The sequence below is a fragment of the Pyxicephalus adspersus genome, chromosome 8 (assembly GCF_032062135.1).
Source record: "Pyxicephalus adspersus chromosome 8, UCB_Pads_2.0, whole genome shotgun sequence".
Classification (NCBI taxonomy): Eukaryota; Metazoa; Chordata; class Amphibia; order Anura; family Pyxicephalidae; genus Pyxicephalus; species Pyxicephalus adspersus.
This window is the reverse complement of record NC_092865.1, coordinates 72,098,908-72,119,176: the sequence shown is the minus strand read 5'-3', so window position 1 is coordinate 72,119,176 and position 20,269 is coordinate 72,098,908. Positions and strand designations below refer to the sequence as shown.

Sequence of the window (20,269 nt, the reverse complement as noted above, 5' to 3'; positions counted from 1 at the left end):
CACTTTTTTTAGCTTTGTGTACACAAAGGAAAATGGCAGAGCTCAAGTCCAAATTCATAATAGCAATGTCACTGCTTTAAATAAGTCATAATGGCTCAAAATTGATATGATTGGGAAACAGTTGTGCAAAATTAAGGTTGACAAAGCACCAGGACCTAATGAATTACATCCATGTGTCTTCAAAGATCTGATCTCAGTTATTTCAAAGCCATTATTTCTAAGTTTTAGAGACTCTTAAGTCACTGGCATGGTACCAATGGATTGGCATAAGGCCAATGTAGTTCCTATCTTCAAAAAGGGAGCAAAGCCATTACCAGGTAACTACAGACCGGTTAGTTTAACGTCCATAGTTGGAAAGGTCCTAGAGAGTTTGATAAAGAACCACACAGAGGAGTTTCTGCTAGAAAAAAATATATAATAAGTGTCAGCATGGTGTATTATAATAGTCAGCATGGCTTCAAAAAAGACCAAAGTTGTCAAACAAATTTATTTTTTTTATGAAGAAGTAAGTAACCAGTACTTGGACTTTGCTAAAGCATTTGAAACCACACCACACAGATGGTTAATATGCAAGTTAGGGTCAATAAGTTTAGAAAAGTCAGCTGGTAAATGAATAGAGAACTGGCCTAAAAACCGCATCCAGAGAGTTGTAATTAATGAATCATACTCTGAATGGTCTAAGGTTTTAGTGGTGTACCCCAGGGTTCAGTGTTGGGACCTTCACTGTTTAACATCTTTATAAATTATATAGAGTTTGGGATTAAAAGTACTATTTCTGTGATTGCAGATGACACCAAACTATGTAATAGAATTAAGTCCATACAGGATGTCTATAATCTACAAGCAGACCTGTTTGATTGGGCAACCATGTGGCAAATGGCATTTAATAAAGATAAATGTAAAGTTATGCACTTGGGGGCTTTCAACATGCATGCTTCATACTGTCTAGGGGGAATACATTTGGGGGAGTCAGAAATGGAAAAGGATCTGGGGGTTCTGGTAGATCATAGACTTAATAACAGACGTTTAAGGGGGGATATGACTGTTATTTGTTTATTTCTCAACCACCATCCCTATTTTTATTGTAAAACCCCTTAAAAACCAATAACATTGTTTAAAATATGGATGTGTCTCCATTTAGCTCAAAGTATGTTGGCCATAAAAAAAATGAAACAGGCAAAAAATATTAACCAACAAGTTACAATAAATATTTTTTAGCGTATATTTCCACCCATAAAGAGGGACAGCTGAGGAGGCTTCTGTCAGGTTCTGTCATGAGGAGGACAGAAGTACCTGGATTGAAAAGAAGACAGTCTCTTTAAATTAGGGACAGTTGTGAGATTTTCATGTAGCCTACCATTGGTTGATTCAAGAAATTTGTTGGATACCGTCAGAAACAGCAGACTTCTCCTGGTCAATCAATCAAGTTCATCAGTAGGGAGGTAGGTATTAAGGGGCCAACAAAGATGAGTTGATTAGCTTTGCTAATTCCTTAGTAATCTATAGTGGAATGGTTCATCATCATCATCAATCATCTCTTTGGTCTTATCACCTAGCAAGAAACCCACCCAACTGTGGGGCACCATGTACACTAATAGTGCTCCCCTGAGTGTTTTTGTATATTTGGCCACAGCCTGTACGATAAGGAATGTACACTACACAGCATATAGGCAGTTTTAAACCAGCTATGGACTGCAGAAAGTCCAGTAGAAAGAGTGTTAAAATATGTTAATGGAACAAATGTTTAAAACATTGTTCAATAATTACTTTCTATATTTAAATAACTCTTACCACTACATTAAGTCCAGAACTTGCACTTTTGCAACTTTCTGCCATCTGGATGAGCACCTGCCCTAAAATATTAAAACAACAACCATTAATATAACATATGTCAACAAAAGATTTTTTTTTCTTATATATAAACAGTATTTATATAGCCCCAACATATTACGCACTGATGTACAATAAATAGGGGTTGCAAATGACAAAGGCAGTGGCATGGGAGGAGGAGAGGACCCTGCCCAGAGGAGCTTACAATCTAAGAGGTGGGGAAAGTAGCACACAGTAGGAAAATATGAAATGATGTGTAATTAGTGAGGGTTTAGGAGACAGATCTGATTTGTTCAAGAACACATTTTTAATGTATCTATTTATATAAGCAAGACTAAATTGTTATCTTTCACAAACCTTTCCAAAGACAAACGACCGATCAATGCATTGAATGAGCGCATTACATTCAGGGCCGATCTGCTTTATGGAGAGGGGAGAGGGAGAATGACAGAGCAGTACCCCCCTGCACTCTCTCCCCTTCCATCATGATCGTTCACCGTCTACGGATCTGTGAATGACAAATGACGAGCGCTGTACACACTCCAGATTCTCGTCCGATATCAGACCTTAGGCGATCATCAGGCGAGAATCATCTGATATGTCTATGTAGGTTTAATGTGTCCTGAAAAAATGCCCCATAATGTCTGAAGCATTGTCACTGCAGTGCCAACCTCCAGTAGTCAACAGTTGCCTGCTGGTTACATTAGAAACACAGATTTCAACCAGTTACTAAGAACAAGGAACATAACATTTTTACTGGATGGTGGTTCTTAGGTGCAATGTTTAGAACAGGTTGACCAAAAATAGTTGTTGCTCCTATAGCAAACACTTAGATGAGTTTGCCCATTATTGATATAATTATTATACAGTACTTACAATATATAGCCCTAACATGTTACACAAGGCTGTACATTAAATAGTAGTTGCAAATTACAGACAGATATAAACACAGGATGGATATGACACAGGAAGAGGAGAGCACCCTGTTCTTAAGAGCTTAAAATCTAAGAGGTGGGGGATGTAGCGCACAATAGGAGGGGGATATGGAATGGTGAGGATTTAGGAGACAGAATGAGATGGGTAGGCAAGTTAAAAAAGATGGGTTTTAAGTGCCCTTTTAAATGTACAGAAAGAAGGAGCAAGCTAAATAGAACAACAAAGACCATGCCGCAAAGTCGGGGCAGCCCTAGATAGGTCCTGGAACCATGCATGTGACAAGGTTATGAGTAGAGAAGTCATTAGTATACCACTGGAGGACCAAAGAGAGTGGCCAGGGGTGTATTTTCGATCAAGTCAGAAAGGTAGGTAGGACAAGAGCTGTGAAGGGATTTGAAGGCAAAGCGCAGAACTATGAATCTAAGGTGAAACAGTAGCCAATGAAGAAAACTGCAAGAGAAGCGGCATAAGAGGATGATGGATAAGTCCGGCTGCATGATAGATTGTGGAGGAGAGAGCCGGGTTAGTGGAATACCAGAGAGCAGGATAATATAGTAGTCCAGGCGAGAGATGATAAGAGTGTGTACAAGCAGTTTAGTGGTCTCCGGGAATAGGTAGGGACATATTTTGGAGATGTTGTGCAGGTGAAAGTGGCAAGACCTGGAAATGTTCTGAGTCTGCGGGGTGAAAGAGAGGGCAGAATCAAAGATGATGCTAAGACAACATGCCGAAAAACAACAGGAGTGAAGGAATAGTTAGGAATATGTCAGGGAAAGATTTGTAACGTGTAGGGGGATGAGTTTAAGAAATTCATGATGAGATGACAGACAGCTTGAAACCTTGTCCCTTATTTATTAAAGCTCTTCAAGGCTGGAGAGAATATAGTTTCATCAGTAAAGCTGGGTGATCCAGCAAACCTGGAAAGGATCTGGTCCAGGATTCAAAACATGTGCTAACAAATGACTTTAAAGAAATCCTTTCCAGGTTTGCTGGATTACCCAGCTTCACCGATGAAAGTGTATCCTCTCTAGCTTTGGAGAGCCTTAATAAATCAGTGCTTTGCCTTCAAATCTCTACACAGTTATTGTCCCACTTACATTTCTGACCTGGTAAAAAAGTACTCCGCCAGCCGCTCCCTCCACTGCTCCCATGACCTACTACTGACTTCCTCACTCATAACCACATCACACGAACGGATACAGGACTTCTCTAGAGCTGCCCCAACTCTCTGGAATGGTCTTCCTTGTCCTATTCAGCTTGCTCCTACTTTCTGCTCATTTAAAAGAGCTTTCAAAACCCATTTTTTAAACTTGCCTACCCAACTTCTTCTGTGTTTTGAAACCATCACTACTTCCCACCACTACATATCCCCATCCTATTGTGTGTAAATTCCCCACCTACTAGATTGTAAGCTCTTCGGGGCAGGGTCCTCTCCTCCTGTATCACTGTCTGTAATGGGGCAGGGTGGAGGAGAGGGACAGGGTTTACAGGACAGGTAGTAGGTAGAGTTGATGAGAGGAGACTTCATCCAGAGTATTAGGGGTAAAGGAGGTTAGTGATGATTTGCAGGTGAAAGGGGTGGATATGGTTGGAGATGCACACGGTGAGCATTAGACATGTTGAGACATCAGGTCTGATTTTGACGATTTTATCTTTAAAGTAGGTTTGAAGCTTGAGAGTATATGACAGCGGAGACTTAATTTTGGTTGGCGACAGTGGTGAGTGCACTGCTAAGGTGTTTTAGCCTAGCTTTGCAGTCCATGAAGTCAGTACTCCTCCTACGCTGTGCTGCAAAAGCAGTCTATTGTAGACATTCGGTATGGCTGTTGTGCTAAGGTCGAGGGTTAGCAGGACGGGGGTAGCGGAAGGTGGCAGGGGAAACTCTATCCAGAGCTAAAGAATGAGTGTGGGTAAACTGAGTGGCAGCTGGATCTAGAGATCAAGGTAGTAGAGAATAGCTTGTGTTAAGGATAGTTAAGGATATCTCTTGCCATTGACCTGAATTAAAAAGTGGCAAGGGGGGGGCAAGATATAGAGAGAGGTTAAAGGTAAGGAGGCTGAAGTCAGGAAGGAGAAACTGGGAGTGACTGAAGTTGCAGAGTAAGCAGGTAAGAATTTCTGGGTTGGTTGAATGGGAATTTTCATTATTTTCAGAAAAATGGAAATATACCAAGAAGCTGCTGGGTAAAAAAACATTGATAAAAGCTACTGAAATTATTTACCATGTTAATGTTCATAGGGCATTCTAATAATTGACGTTTCATATACAGTATTTAAGGAGTGCCTTGCCTACAACATAATGATCCCAACGTGTTGTGCAAGTCAGATATCCTAATATATTATTATGAAAAGCAATTATCACACTTCTGAAACACTCCTGTGTTAATTTGATTTAATTTCATCCTGTACAATTAAGAAATAGTAATATCTGTCAATGTCATATGATGGGCATGGTTTCCATAGAAGATTCCTAGTTTGAGAGAGAAAGAATGTAAGGAGATACAGATATCAATCAGATTTTAAATAGTCCCTGAATATGTAATAGCCCTGGTTACTTGTATAGGAGATGATATAAAGAAAAAAGAACCAAGTTCCATGTAACTTCCACATATTGCATTTTCTTTGTAACTGCCAGTGGTAAATTTGTAAACATGTACACTTGCAGTTAAAGATTATACTAATGACAATAATTAAGCTGCACATATTATATAGTTATATTACAGATATCATAGTAAAGAGTTATCCATCCAAAGGTGTATCCTTGGCCTCATACTAAATGTTGTTTTGCAACTTTATAGTTTAATCAAGACCAGAATGTAAATTATAAGCTATGATAGGTGTGTCCTAGTAGGATGTATAGCCATTTAACTGTGACAAATTTCAATGCAAACCCAATATCCACATACACATTTTTTCTATATAAATATATTTCTTTGTTTTTTTCTGCACATTCTTTTATTATTACAATGCTAAAAAAACAATCTGTAAGCCAGTAAATACGAAATATTGCATTTTGCAATTTTAAACTCAGAAAACCCAATGCTTTTCCCAGAAATATCAGGAATTATATTTTAATCCCCATAGACAAAGGTAAGGTTAGTATAAGGGTGATCCCATTGGAAAAGGGTTGTTTTAGGAGATAACTAAACCATGTATATAGCCAAAACATAATTTCACATTTTTGATTGAATAGGAAAAAATAAAAAACCCTCTGCTTTTTCCATCTGTGTCCTATTGCAGAGATTTTCCTTTACTTGTGTCCTTTAGATAGCACAGAGAGAAAGAAATCTTCTTTGACGTGAGGGAAACACTTTCTTAGACAATTTTATCTAAACAAGTGTCACTATTAGAAGTTTGCTCCTCTATTTATGTTATGGTGACATCCCAAATCCAGGATTTTCCCCCACTAAAACAAATTTCTGCAATCTTTCTGCACATGAAGGAACTTACAGTTGGATATACACAGTTTATTGACCTTTACCTCAGTGGAGGTATACCACAGATTTTCTCTTTTGTACACACTATTTACTTGGCCATCTCGCATGCGATTGTGTTTTTTTAATGCACAAATTACCCTTTCTACACTTGCCATACGTAGTTGCAATCCAGGTTTCGGAGGTTACCCTTCTCTCTTTGTTACAACCCTGATTTTCAACAAGCCCTTCAATCTACATGGTTAGAGTACACAGGTAAAAACAAATAACTTTTTTTCTCCCAGCCTGAAAAAGCGTGCTACTACTTGAGGTTTGCAGGCTATGCATGAGCTTTATCAAACCCAACAGCAACTTACTAATTATTCTACGAGTTAAAATAACAAATGGCATGAAGCTAAGAGGCAGTTAGACAGATAGCTTAAGAGATTTAAATACAGATATTTAGACTTATAATGCATTTGATTAAAATGTTGGTCAATCTTGTTCGTCTCAAATATACTGTAAGCCTTCACTATCTGTGCCTGTTTGTATGCCACATCCAATAACACCACTTCTAATCCCGAATAAATCAAGCAACTGTTTTCTAAATATTATCAACAGTTAGTCAATTATACACTGAGCAGAATAGGAGAACTGTGGATACATCTCAGTATGTAGATTCTATTTCCTTACCTAAACTTACAGAGGACCACTTACAAATACATGATGAGAATTCAGTTAAGCATTTTTCACAGATGACATTTTGTTTTCATGTTGGATAACTCCAAGAATAATAATATTATTTAGACACTTGCCATTATCTGGTCTAAAGATTAAGTTGACTAAAAGTGAAATCCTCCCTCTATTACCTAATAATGCATAGCTAAATGTTAAAAATAAAGAATTGCAACCAGGCAGGTCATTTATTGCAAAAGGGGCAGAAGAAGTCTCTTCTACAAAAAGATAACATACCTGCCTGAATGCATTTTTTATTGTCACACACCTGTCCTCGCTCCAGCATCGCCATTTTCCTTTACTACCCTTCTGGGTGAGCTTTAGCCATGTTGATTGGCAAGGCCCTGAGTTCATTCAGTCTGCCAGGAAACCTGACAAATCCTGGCATCCTGCACTGAGCTGCACATGCTCAGTTTATTTAGAAAAGAAAATTACAAAGAGAAAAGTAAGCAATTTTGTAAAGTGGAACTTCTACTTTAGGCGCAAAGAATGGATTTCACAGACAAATTTTGACATTGCACATAAATAAATACTATTTTAAAAAAATATTCCAGACTGGCAAGCTGGAATTCAGACTGGCAAACAACGCTCTTACTCTGAGTTATCTCTCAATAATTTTAAAAATTCAGAACAAACTATAGAACCTTTAGAAGGTGATTGGCAGATGCCAATTGACTAAATGATGTTGTTTTCAAAGTTTTTATATGCCCTGCATTCCATACAGATACTTCAACATAAATACACTGACGCTCTCATGAATCTTTTTCTAAATTTTTGTGACAAGACAAAAACTCTTGTATCTCTCTACAAAAACTGTACATGCCAAAATGTTAAGGAAGCAGGAGGTTTCCCAATGACAGGGCACAGAATTTAATTTTTATATCTAGACAGGGTTACTATTTTTGTAAATGGAATAGCTCCGGCCTTAAAAACAATAAATATTTTTTAATGCAGAAACTTTGTATCCCCTATCTCTTCAAGATAAATTATATATATGATGATAAATGAGGTTTGGAAGGAAACACAGTTCAAGATAATGAGCCTGATTTGTTAAAGTTCTCTAGGATTCTAGAAATATACTTTCATCAGCGAACCTGGGTGCTCCAGAACTCCTGAAATGGATCTGGTGCAATATTAAAAACATTTGCTAACAAACAGCAAATAACTTTTAAGAAATCCATTCCAGGTTTGCTGGAACACCCAGCTTTATTGACTATATCTTCTCCCATCTTGAAGAGTGTTAATAAATCAGACTCCATGCACCAACCATTTAGTGCCTTCAACCTCCCCAGCGGTAACCCTGAGTGTGACTCAGGGTAGAAACATTTGCTGAAAGCGGTAACCCCGACCCTATGGAAAGTAATAGTAAATACAGCGCTTACCTTATCAGCCGGCGTCCCGCGTTGTCCATCGCTGCGATCTCTGTCTTCTTCCTTCTTCCTCCGGCATCTTTTGTACACGATGAGTCACCGGGGAGATCCCAATGACATTGGTGCATGTGTACTGTGCCAGCGGGGCGGGAAATTCGAAATCCATTTGTATTGCATTCAAAATAACTGTATTGAATGCAATACATTGGATTTATATGTGTAAAAGCAGTACATTGTTTTCAAGAACATTTATTTTACAGTATATATAATAGTATAGGTATATAGTTAATATTATTTTTTAAATTAAAGAAAATATATATATATTTTTTTTTTTTTATTTTATTTTATTATTTTATTTTTACATGATTTTGTTATTATACACATACTATTATATTATACTGTAAAATATTTTTTTATGAAAAACAATGTACTGCTTTTAGACAAATAAAACTGGAAAGAAATGTACCGCTAGGGAGGTTAAATTCTTTAGGTATACCAGCCATTTTCCATGCTGATTACCTTATTGTCTCAAATGTGGAGAAACACCAGTTTCCTTGATACATTGGGACTGATTTATTTAAACTCTCAAAGACTGGAGAAAATAGATTGAAAACATTTGCCAAATAATAAAACATTATTTTAAGAAATCCATTTCAGGTTTGCTGGACCACCCATGTTCTCCCATAAAGGTCTATTTTCTCCAGTCTTGGAGAGCTTTAATCCAGTTCATTGTCTACGGTCATGTATTGCTATTGAAGATTTTTGACAACATGTTTAAGGGTACATATGCACAATGTCAGCATTAAATATATCTCTGACGTCCAGTTCCGGCACCTCATGGGAGAGTAATGGAACTCAGAGGCTCCAGCTCACCTGGAGGAAAACTGTGATCCTACTCCAGTACCATGCACTGCCAATCTGCTGAAACAGCCCCTTACCTACAAGAGTCTCGACCGGATGGATAAATACCTGGATATAATGTGAAGAGAAGACTCTTCCACACCAAGACGGAAATGTGATAAGGGCCACGCTCACAAATTCAAGATGGCCGATGACTTCCAGTAGTCCCAGGCAGATGCTTCCACATCTCCTCCTAGGCCAGTACTAGATACAGCAAGGCCTACCTCTGACCATGCTTTAATAGCAGACGTGGTGGCAGTCTTACTGAAATCCACACGTCAGGAAGCCATAGATTCAGCCATAGGAAAAGGAATTCAGTCCCTGAGACATGAACTCACAGGCTAGATGCAGTGGAGAAAGACTCTCCAAAACAGAGGATGACATGATTCAAACTACAACTTGTAAATTATAGAAAATTGGGTTGGCAGTTTACTGGAGAAACTAGATGACCAGGAGAACAGGTCCTGCAGGAACAACCTGAGGATTATCGGTATACCCGAATTGGTGATGCCGGGCAGACTCCTGGAACTCTGTGCTAATATACTTCCGGATATCTTTAGCATTCACAGGGTCTGCTAAAGCTGAACGTGCACAGCGTCTTGGTCAACCAGCTAAGGAAGGTAATGCATCCCGTCCAGTGATAGTAAAATATCTAGATTATGCAAGTAAGAATGCAATCCTTCAAACATTTCGTGTCAACAGGAATATCTCCTTGGAAGGCGCTCCTTTAAATATTTTTGCAGATTACTCTACAGAAATCTCGCGCAAAATGAAACAATTTCAAAATCTTTGCTCTCAACTGTACCGTCGACAGATCCGATTCATGCTAGCATACCCAGCAACTCTACGTTTATTTGATCAGAAAGGTGAGCACCACTCATTCACCTCTGCTCAGGCTGCCAAGGGTTTTTGTGAGGGATCAGATGATTACCCCACTGAAGGAAATGACCCCCGCAGAAGCGGATCGTGCCTCCTCACCAGGATCCCCAATCTCACAATATTCTCAGAAAACCTGTTCACAATCACCGACTGGAGCACCCAAAGGAACCACGCCATTGAAAACCGTTGGCCATAAGAGGGACAAATCCCAGCAAAAAAGCAGATAAGATGTTTTCATTTATCATTTGCTATTTCAATCCTCAACACCACTTATGTACAACCTGGCAGTGCGTACAGAATTGGATCAAGCTGATACTATCTTTGGACTCGTTTAGGGATGCCTTCCGGGTGTGAGCCCGTCTTATGTGCACTTTTCACCTCTATTTGACTCCCACGAGAAAAAAAGACGACCACTAAGAACCATTGGTTATCCCCCTTCTTACCCTGAATTACCCCATCCCCTTTCTCGCTTTTTTGTTTTGGACATTTTTTTATTGTATCAGAATCATCATTTACCATTTATCATTTACCAAGTGGATTATATGTATGGTACGTGGGCAGGACATATCACAACCAAGTTCAAAATAGATCTCAGTGGCAAAAATCCAAAAGTGAATTCGATACATGGCTTGAGAGAAATGAGCAGTACAAAGGGAAACATTGATTTAAAAATGCACAAGTTTGTTAACAAAGCTGGGAAAATGCTGGCCAATTTGATCCACCCTCAGTACAAACATCCCTTCATTGCTGCTTTATTTAATGCTGAGGGGTCAAAGGTGACTCACCCATCACTAATGTCCTCCACACTAGCGGACTTTTATGCCGACCTGTATACTAAGAGGTCCGCTCCTCTGAAAGTAGGTGGAGATGAGATGGAGATGAATGGATGAGATGGATCTCCAGTAGCTGGTCCTGATACCATTTTCTGGTCTTCTTTGAAAAAGGGAACAGGTGGACCAGCTAAACATGCCCATCATGGACGTTGAGAGTAATATCCCAACTGAAAAATGGAAGCCCCAGGTCCTGATGGCCTTACATTAGAATTCTACAAAATACTAAAGGAGGAAGTGGTACCGGATCTATGCCATCTTTATAATTTTATGTGGGAATCTGGTACATACTTACCATCCGGCAGGGAATCATATAAAAGCCTCCTAATAAAAAAGAAGGACCCTCGTGACCCAGCAGCATACCGACCTATATCACTAATAAATCTTGATGCCAAAGTTTTATCTAAAATTATGGCAGATCACATGGCCGGATTCCTACGATCCCTAACTTCCCCTCCACAGGTGGGATTTGTGCACGGAATATTGTCCACAATTAATGTGAGAAGGGTACTTGCAACCTTAGAATATGCAAAAACCCATCCACAACAAGATCTAGCGATCATAAGTATCGATGCTGAAAAGGCGTTCGATAATGTGGATATCGAATGGCTTTTCATGTCTTTTCACAAAATAGGAATGCAAGGCCCATTCCTTCTCAATCCCAATTTCCTCAAGGCCATGTACCATGACCCTCAAGCCAGGCTTCACACCCCTGGCTTCCTTTCCAAGCCACTACCACTTTAGAATGGAGCGAGACAGGGTTGTCCCCTTGTCTCTGTTGCGCTACAACCTGGCACTAGAACTTTTGGTGCGCCATATAGAGTCCGCCCCTTGGCTCCATGGAATTTGCATGTGAAATGTAGAGTTACGCTCAGCACTTTTTTCCGATTATTGATTGCTTTCACCTCTGACCCCTCGGCCGATCTGCCTCAAACTGAGAAGATCTTTCAGGTTTTTGAATTGTTAGCAGGCCCTTAAGATAAATTTCACTAAAAGTCTCTAACCCCACTAAGATATATTTCTTAGTTAGCCCAAACTACTTTTAAGGTGGCTACTGAATATAATACCTACCTAGGTATAAAATAGGGAAAACTACTTCCTCTGTCTATAAACTTAACTAACCACTGCTGTTATTAAAAATACAGCAGGAACTATCATTGTGGGAGAACCTACTGCTCTCTTTCTTTGGTAGATGTCACTTAATAAAAATGGTTTCCTTTGCCAGGCTGCTATACCCCCTGCAAACTATACTATTGCTGCTCCCATAAAGGGATGTCACAACATTAAACAAAGTTTTTACTAAGTTTTTATGGCAGGGTGAATGTCCCCTTTAACCTAATTGTTTCTGCCAGTGGAGGAGGGAGGGGTGAATTTTCCTACCGGTAATACAAGGCTTTATAATTTGTCCAGCCTATTCCGCCGTGTGGCGGAATGGATAAAGGGCACTTCCCAATAACAAGTTAGAAAAGGCCATGGCCCATCTGTGGGATCTGAGCACCATTCTGCATTGCCTAAATTCCAAACTACCCCTGGACATTAAACATAATATTATTTTAAGGGACACAATCATAACCTGGTGAAACTTAAGAAAAAGATGGGCCTGCCTTGTAGGTTTTCATTTTATTTGCCAATATGTGGGAACCCACTCTTCCACAAGATATTGAATATAAAGCCTTCCAACTGTAAAGGAAGAGGGTGTTTTCCAAGGTGGGAGATTTCAGCCAACAAGATAATGGGCAACCATATTTGGCTAGTCACCCTCTTATTTATGTTCAACTGAAGAAGATCTGCAAGGCCAATTATAGGGATTCCCCGACTGTCCTCCAGACTAATGTTTTCAATAGACTACTGATAGTGTCCCCTCAATTTCCATTGTATATAAAAGTTTACAAAATCCATACAAAACACCCTTGTCTCATTCTAATCTAAGGGAATGGCAGAAGGAGCTTAATGTCCTGACCTATTAGATAAAATAGTGAATGGCTATCTAACAGTACACAAAACCCCAGTTAATGAACTTTTAAGAGAAACCCAATTCAAGATCATGCATAGGGCTTATAAAGTTTATAGACTACTGTATGCAGAAGCGACACAAATCCACAGGGTACCCACAATGTGTTTGAAGTGTGGTCAGAGTAAAGCGTCCCTCTACCACTACTGGACCTGCACATATATAACCAGTTTCTTGGAGAGGACATTAAAATTTTTAAGAAAAGTGATTGGGATAGCCCTCCCACTTTGCCCAGTTCTATAATTGTTCTGTGAATGGTCTACTGTACTGGATGCAGGTTTGGGGAAAGGAAAGAAAGCATGGGCCAACCTATGTTTATTGGCAGCAAGACAGGCCATTATGAGTCAGTGGATTTAACGTATGCTGGCGATAGTCTGAGCACCTCCCCTGATCATGTTCCATAAAGATATGTTGGAGGCTAAACGGGGAAGACAAACAAAAATCTAAGTTTTTGAGCAAATGGTATAACTTCATTGATGAGGCTCTACTTAATCCAGAAAGAGACGAAACTTAAACATACTTTCAGTACTCCTTCTGGTACATTTTAAATATGACCTACAGGGGTACTTCAACACCTATGTGATAGATGATGCCCCACTTTTTTGCGTAGGCGAGAATGTATTTCATTTCACCTTGTCCTTGCTCACAGGAATTTAGGATTAGGAACATTGTTCATAGGAGGTTTTCCCTTGTTTTATTGTGTAGTTATGCAAAACACGACTGTAATCTGGTCCAATACTGTTTATTACTTGGTTACTGCACTTTTTGTTTATAAAAATTGTGAAAACTCAATAAAAACATATAAAAATATATCTCTAAATAATGTTCTATTCCTCTTTGGTTATTAGGAGACTCAGATGAAGAGGTCACAGGGTCTATTAACACTTAGAAGAACTGCTACAATCACGATTAAGGTGTGCAGTGTGTTCTGATGTCTAAAGACCTTTTTCTACAGGGAGATGCTGGAAGCAGAATACAATAAGGGCTCTCATACAACCAAGGTATTACAGAAATGGCATAATTTTTGCTCCATACTCTTGGCTACACAAAAAGAATACCTATGGAAAACCCAATAAAAAGTGTTTAAAATGTAATAAGTATTTTAGATGAAATTGATTGACGTTAAAATATCATATGTTTCCAGGGTCTCGTCTCTTAAGTGTCAGGCACGGAGAGACAGGACCACTAGGGGGCGTAAGGAGGTGGTTCGAGCCCTGAGAAGGGCCAGGGTGCAGAGTCTAAGCAGTAACCAGGTTTTCTGCAGAGTCTCTCATGGTGAGGATGTTACGCTGCTGGTTACGGCCAGGTTGAGGTCCTTGGGCACACCTTAGTACAAAATCACTAAGCACAAGGATAGTCAAGAAAAGCCGGGGTCGAGACAGAGAGGTCAGGTCACACGCCAGGGGTTGAAAGCCAGAGATCCACTGCATAGCACAGGGAACACAGGAGACACTGGAAACAACAGGAGGCACGGGTGACTCAGGGATATCCACAGACAGGAAAACTGGAATAGCACAGGGAAGTTGGCTGGGAACCAATGGACTGGAGAACGAAGGGTTAACACAGGAGCTGGACACAGGAAACACTGAATTAAGCAACAGGTGTACAGGAACTAGCTTATAGGGCTAGAGGCTCAGCACTAGTGAAGACTTGTTACACGAACACTTAGTGCAATGTTTGAGCTAGCTAAGTAGCCAGGGCTGATCCAGAGGCTATTTTCTGATTGGCCAATGGATTGGACGGAGTTGATAAAGCTTAGAAATAGTGACACGCCCAGCGTCAGAACTGCCCGCATGGGCAGGAGAGAGGCGTCTGCGCTTTAGAGGGGAGAAGGTAAGTGTAAAATTAAGCCTGTATCTATTTCTGAAAATCAGGGGCTGTGTGCAACTTTACAAATGAATGGTGCATAAAGATCAGCCGCTGTTCACTTTATTATAAAGATAAGAAATATGCACCTGTGCTAAATGAGTTCAAAGTCTAACCCTTCCCAAGATATTGTGGATTAATTCTGTCACAGACACCTAATATTTACCCTGAACTTCTCAAACTGTAATCTGCTGTCACACCCACCTCAGCAAATCTTAGCTCTAAGCATTTACAAATCTCACAATGTCATGGAAAAATGACACTACTGCATTGATTCTCTTGTCACACAAAAGTCTAACAAGTACATTTTATATTAAACGTATTACATGACAAAAATGAATAAAATGCCAGATTCACTTATACTTTTAGATAAGTGTTGTCCAACCTAAAGAAGACCTCCCAGAAAAACTAGGACTTCATACCATCAGCTTCCTCCCTCTCACTGTTATAAACTTACATGGAAAAATTAAATATTTGCCCCCTAGGTGAAGGGTATTGTATCCCCTGGCCAACCGGCCACTGGCGTGCCACTGCACATGTGGATGGACTATATTGAAGACATCCAGCCATATCAGGGCCCAAAAGTACTACTATTTAATCATCAGGCATGGTCATATGCCCACATTTAAAGTACCATATTATAAGTAAAATGGGAATTATTGCAGGAATTGGAGCAGGATTGAAACTACCAATACATTCTGAAATTTCCCTCTCATGCCTTTGGATTGAATCATGAACACGTATCCACCTAGACTCCAACCCAACCTCTGCTGCTATTGTCCTGAATTGCCTTTTCACCAAGCTGTCTCTTTGAGTGATTCATTAAGTCACGCACTGGGAACTCAACAAGCTTACTACAACCCATACTACAGCTATCCCACTCACTGGGATTCAGTTTACCATATTGTTTGTGCTCCTGTGTGTTACCATTATCTGTCACAATGGGTCTGATTTATTACAGCTCTCCAAGTTTGGAGAGGTTACACTTTCGTCAGTGAACCTGGGTGATCCAGCAAACCTAGAATGGATCTCTTAAAAGTAATTTGCTATTTATTAGCAAATGTGTTTAATCCTGGACCAGATCCATTCTAGATTTGCTGGATCACCTAGGATCACTGATGAAATCTTCTCCAACCTCGGAGAGCTTTAATAAATCAGGCCCAATGTATCACGTACCCTGTACGCACTCCGCTGGTTCTATTCCCTCTCCTCCTCCCCAGTCTGTTAACTCCTTGTCTGTCCGCTCCTTCACTCTCCTGTTTTCTCTGTACTCCTGCACCTTTTTTTTTCTACTGCTACTTTCTAGTGACATCTCACCCAACCCTAGTCCCCCTGTAGTTCTCTTCATTGGCTTCCATTTCACCTTAGAATCAAATTCAAGCTCCTGTGCTTTGCCTTCAAATCCCTCCACAGTTCTTGTCCCACCTAACTACCTGATACACAAATCCCTCCATTCCTCCAATGACCTACAAATAACTTCCTCTCTCATAACCTTGTCACAAGGTCCAAGACTTTCCTACAGCTGCCCCGACTCTCTGGAATGGTCTTCCTTATCCTATTCAGCTTTGCTGATTTAAAAGAGCACTCAAAACCCATCTTTTCAAATATTCCTACCTGTCTTCTTGTCTCTTAAAACCTCCACTACTCAACCACCAATCCATATCCCCCTCCTATTGTGTGATTCCCCCACCTCTTAAATTGTAAGCTTTTCTGGGCAGGGTCCACTTCTGTATCTGTCTGTCATTCGCAACTCCAATGTAATGTACACCATTGCGTAATATGTTGGCACTATAAAAATGCTGTTTATTATTATTATTATTATTAATAATAATAATAATAATAATAATAAAAGACATTCATAGCCTACGCAGAGTCTAGGCTATGAATGTGAATCTCACAAATGTACAGTGGCACATCAGCAAGGAGAGTAAAGAGAAAGTTCCTCTATGAGAAGGGCACAAGGGCCACATTTGCTTGCAAGTTGATCTATAGCAATTTTTTTACAATTTTCAGTTAAGAAATACAATGTGATGGCCATACAAATGGGTGAATTTTTCTTTTTTTTTAATTGTACAAGTTACATCAATACATTCGACAGAGTTTGTTCGTGCATGATAAAACAACACTGATAGATATCATTGTAGCCTTGTTTAAAAAGAATTCTGTCGCTGATGTATTACAATGATAAAACAAATTTGCCTTTTACTCATAGCAGTTTTTACATATACAGTTTTTCCTATATTTGGTCTCCTGCACTTACCCAATCCATGGCATGTGGAGTTCTGAAGCGCCTGTTCACCTATCTTTTTAATGGCATTATAGTAAGTCTCAGCAACATCAGACAATGCTGGAAAAAGAGAACAGTAGTTAGTTCACACCTATCATGACATTTAATATAGATAAATGAAAATTATACACTTGGGGGCTAACAACATGTATGCTTCATACTGTCTAGGGAGAATACATTTGGGGGAGTCAGAAATGGAAAAGGATCTGGGGGTTCTGGTAGATCATAGACTTAATAACAGCATGCAATGCCAAGCTGCAATATCTAAAGCTATTTTCTAGAAGCACAGAATATAACTGGGGATTAAGGATTTAAAGTAAAAATAACAGAGACTGTTGATCCAGGGAACATCCGATTGCCTCATGGAATCAGGAAGGAATTTTTTTTCCTCTGTTGAAAAAAATTGTACCAGGGTTTTTTTTGCCTTCCTCTGGACCAACTATGTCTTATAAGGTTTTATATCTGGGATATGTTGATTTCCCTAGTGGCTGAACTTGATGGACTTATGTCTTTTTTCAACCTAATCTACTATGTAACTATATAACTACCAACCTACACATTCAACTCTAGCACTAACACTGCTATATAGCATATGATATATATATTATATATATCATATTGCATAAGAAATATGAATTGTGCATTTGAAAATATATAAATAGAAATCTCAAATGCCTTACTATTTAGAGTAAAACATGGGTACATGATGGAGATTATTGTATTTACATGTTCATAAAAAGAATAAGCCTAAAACAATTACCCATAGACACTGTAGCTAAAGGTACTGTGGAGCAATTAATTTTCAGCAGAACTGCAGGTATTTATATATCTCTCTTTCATCTTGGTTCTCCCTTCCCCCCACATTCCAAACACATGCAGTGAGGTTATTTGGCTTCACCCAAAATTGACCTTAGACTGTGATAATGACATATGACTATGGTAGGGACATTAGATTGTGAGCCCTCTGATGAACGCCCTCTCAGCCCACACCCTGTGCATAGATTTTCCAGCATGCTCAGCAACATTCCACGCACCAGCAGGCTGAGTAGGCCCATCACGGGGCAAGGTTAACCATTCTGTTACCCCTTGCCAAACACACCATCACAGGTAGACTGCCACCATGTGCTTAGACGGAAGCACGCGCTGTTACCCTTGACAACTGCAGTTATGATTCCACTTCTTTAATACTGTCTGTGTCACCCCCTACCACTCCAGACAGGGATGTCTGAGAAATCACAATGTTATAGTAGCGTTTCAGGTTAGCAAGTTACACTATACACTATACTTTTTATAGTGTTTAATAAGTAAAAACATACAAAAACACAGAGCATAAACAAATACAGAAAAATAAAGATTATTCAAAGAACAATAGCAGAACTATAGCAACAGTGTAAAATAAAAGGGAAACTGTGAAATAATTCTTAGGTAGAGTTGGTTTGCCTTGGTCCAGGTTGCTGTGTAAAAAGTCCAAGTTATTAGCCAGAGTCACTGGGCTCCCTGCACTGCTCAATCTGTCCGTGCCGTTGTCCTTAGCAACAAGATGGTATCAGTGAGAGCTCCCTCTGCTGGGCTTACATGTCTTTTTCTATGCCAACCACAGAGGTGAGACTAATACAACAATCCAATGACAGCAGGGTGGGGGCTGTCTGAGGGGCTGTGTCCACATGGAGTATGATGTTTGTGGACACTCCCAAAATGCCCTTGTTCTAGCCATTATTATTAATTCCATAAGTTCAGGTTTTATGAAATGCCCTCCCCAGATTAATAATCACAAAATACGGAGTTCACAGAGACCAAACTTGGCATGTCTGGGACTTATGGTTCACCAGAACAGGCTAACTATGGTTTCCAGGCTTTCCTGAGGCCTAGGAGCCTAGTCGGCCTCAAATTGCTCATCATAACAATCCAACTACAAATCAGCCAACTATTACTTTATACAGAAAGGTATATTGGAAATATAAAGATTATTAATAAATGGGTTTCGGAATACAGCTCCGATTCCAGAGTCCAATCAGGGGCCACTCTTCTAGCATTATCTGAGTTTTATGACACCTGGAGATAAAAAACCCAACTTTTACAATGGGTGTTATAAACTATAGGGTCTGGAGGATGCTGGTTGTTAGATACAGAAATATCTGATAAGGGAAATTTTAGGACCCTGGGCTGTTTGAGAGACAATTTCCAAACAAAGACATTTAAGACCTTTACATTTATGGGAGATCAGGAACTAATGTTATCCCCAATATCACAAGCCCCTTTGAGGGACAGCTAGTGACATGGCTATGGACTTTGTAAAGCGCTGCGCAATATGTTGTGTTTTGCCCTTGTGTACTTTGTTTGGTGGACAGATATTCTGTGTATAATCCCTGCTCTGTATTCTGGACTTGTCTCTGTTAGAATCTTGGTACTGCTTTATCTGTGGGCTCCTGGCTTGCTGCCAGCCTGTTCCCAGACACCATCCCTTGGGCAGTAAGTCCTGGGGGCAACTGACGGCTGGGAGATGCAACCTGTCTCCTGAGGCTGAGCAGGGCTTACTATAGGTGAAGATTGGGGAACTGGTGTCTGGTGCTGACCACGGCCTTACAAATGATGTGCAAATTGCAGTTACCATTATTGACCAATTATATTCCAGGTCAGTAATTGGACTTAAAGCAAAACAGAAAGCTGTTTTTCTGCCCTTCTCTTGTTTCTTCTGTCAGCAATGAAGGCATTGTTCACCTTAAAACCCTGCTCCTTCTCTAGGGCATGTTAATCCAAACCAGGCTAAGTCATAGACATAGTCAAAGAAAATGTGGTTTTTCCTCTTTGCTGAGTGCTTGGGGAATGACAGAGCTCATGGAAGCAGTACCAGTTGCCAGTGAAAGCAAGTCAACGAAAGCAGTTTTAAACCGTTTAAAAAATAGAAAATTCTATACTAAAATTTATATTTTTTTTGCCGAAGGTTCATCCCACTTTTACCCTATAATTTACACATTGTATTCAGAAAAATGTATGACTCGTCACTGAAAGGTTAGGTAAAAAAATATGTATTAGATGTCATTACCAGAAAAAGACCGCTAATAGAAGAAGCTGAGCATGTGGCTGGTAACATATGTAGTATGGTAAAGTGTATGTACCTACCAAAATTTTTATTTTAAAATTTAGATTTAGGCAAAAAGGGTTAAACCCTGTCAGTTTACTTTTTACTGTCTGCGTCCCTTTGGCGCGCTTTT

At 39.6% G+C, this 20,269-nt stretch overlaps 1 protein-coding gene and 1 long non-coding RNA gene across 4 annotated transcripts in view; one reads left to right on the top strand and one right to left on the bottom strand.

Annotated features, from left to right (window-relative positions):
- The window catches only part of LOC140337402 (uncharacterized), a 59,085-nt gene extending 45,099 nt beyond the window's left edge, over positions 1-13,986 (top strand). For both annotated transcript variants that reach the window (XR_011922032.1, XR_011922033.1), the window contains exon 3: positions 13,753-13,986. This is a non-coding gene — a long non-coding RNA (uncharacterized lncRNA). The remainder of the gene's footprint in view (positions 1-13,752) is intronic.
- BAIAP2L2 (BAR/IMD domain containing adaptor protein 2 like 2) overlaps positions 1-20,269 on the bottom strand; it is a 62,354-nt gene that overhangs the window by 37,068 nt on the left and 5,017 nt on the right. Inside the window, exons 3-4 of one of the 2 annotated variants that reach the window (XM_072421136.1) lie at positions 17,031-17,117; positions 1,792-1,853 (exon numbers count right to left, since the gene is read on the bottom strand). In XM_072421136.1, the coding sequence (XP_072277237.1) occupies positions 1,792-1,853; positions 17,031-17,117 (149 nt within the window). Of the gene's footprint in view, positions 1-1,791; positions 1,854-17,030; positions 17,119-20,269 lie in introns of those variants that run through there. The other variant, XM_072421137.1, reaches the window with a different exon arrangement.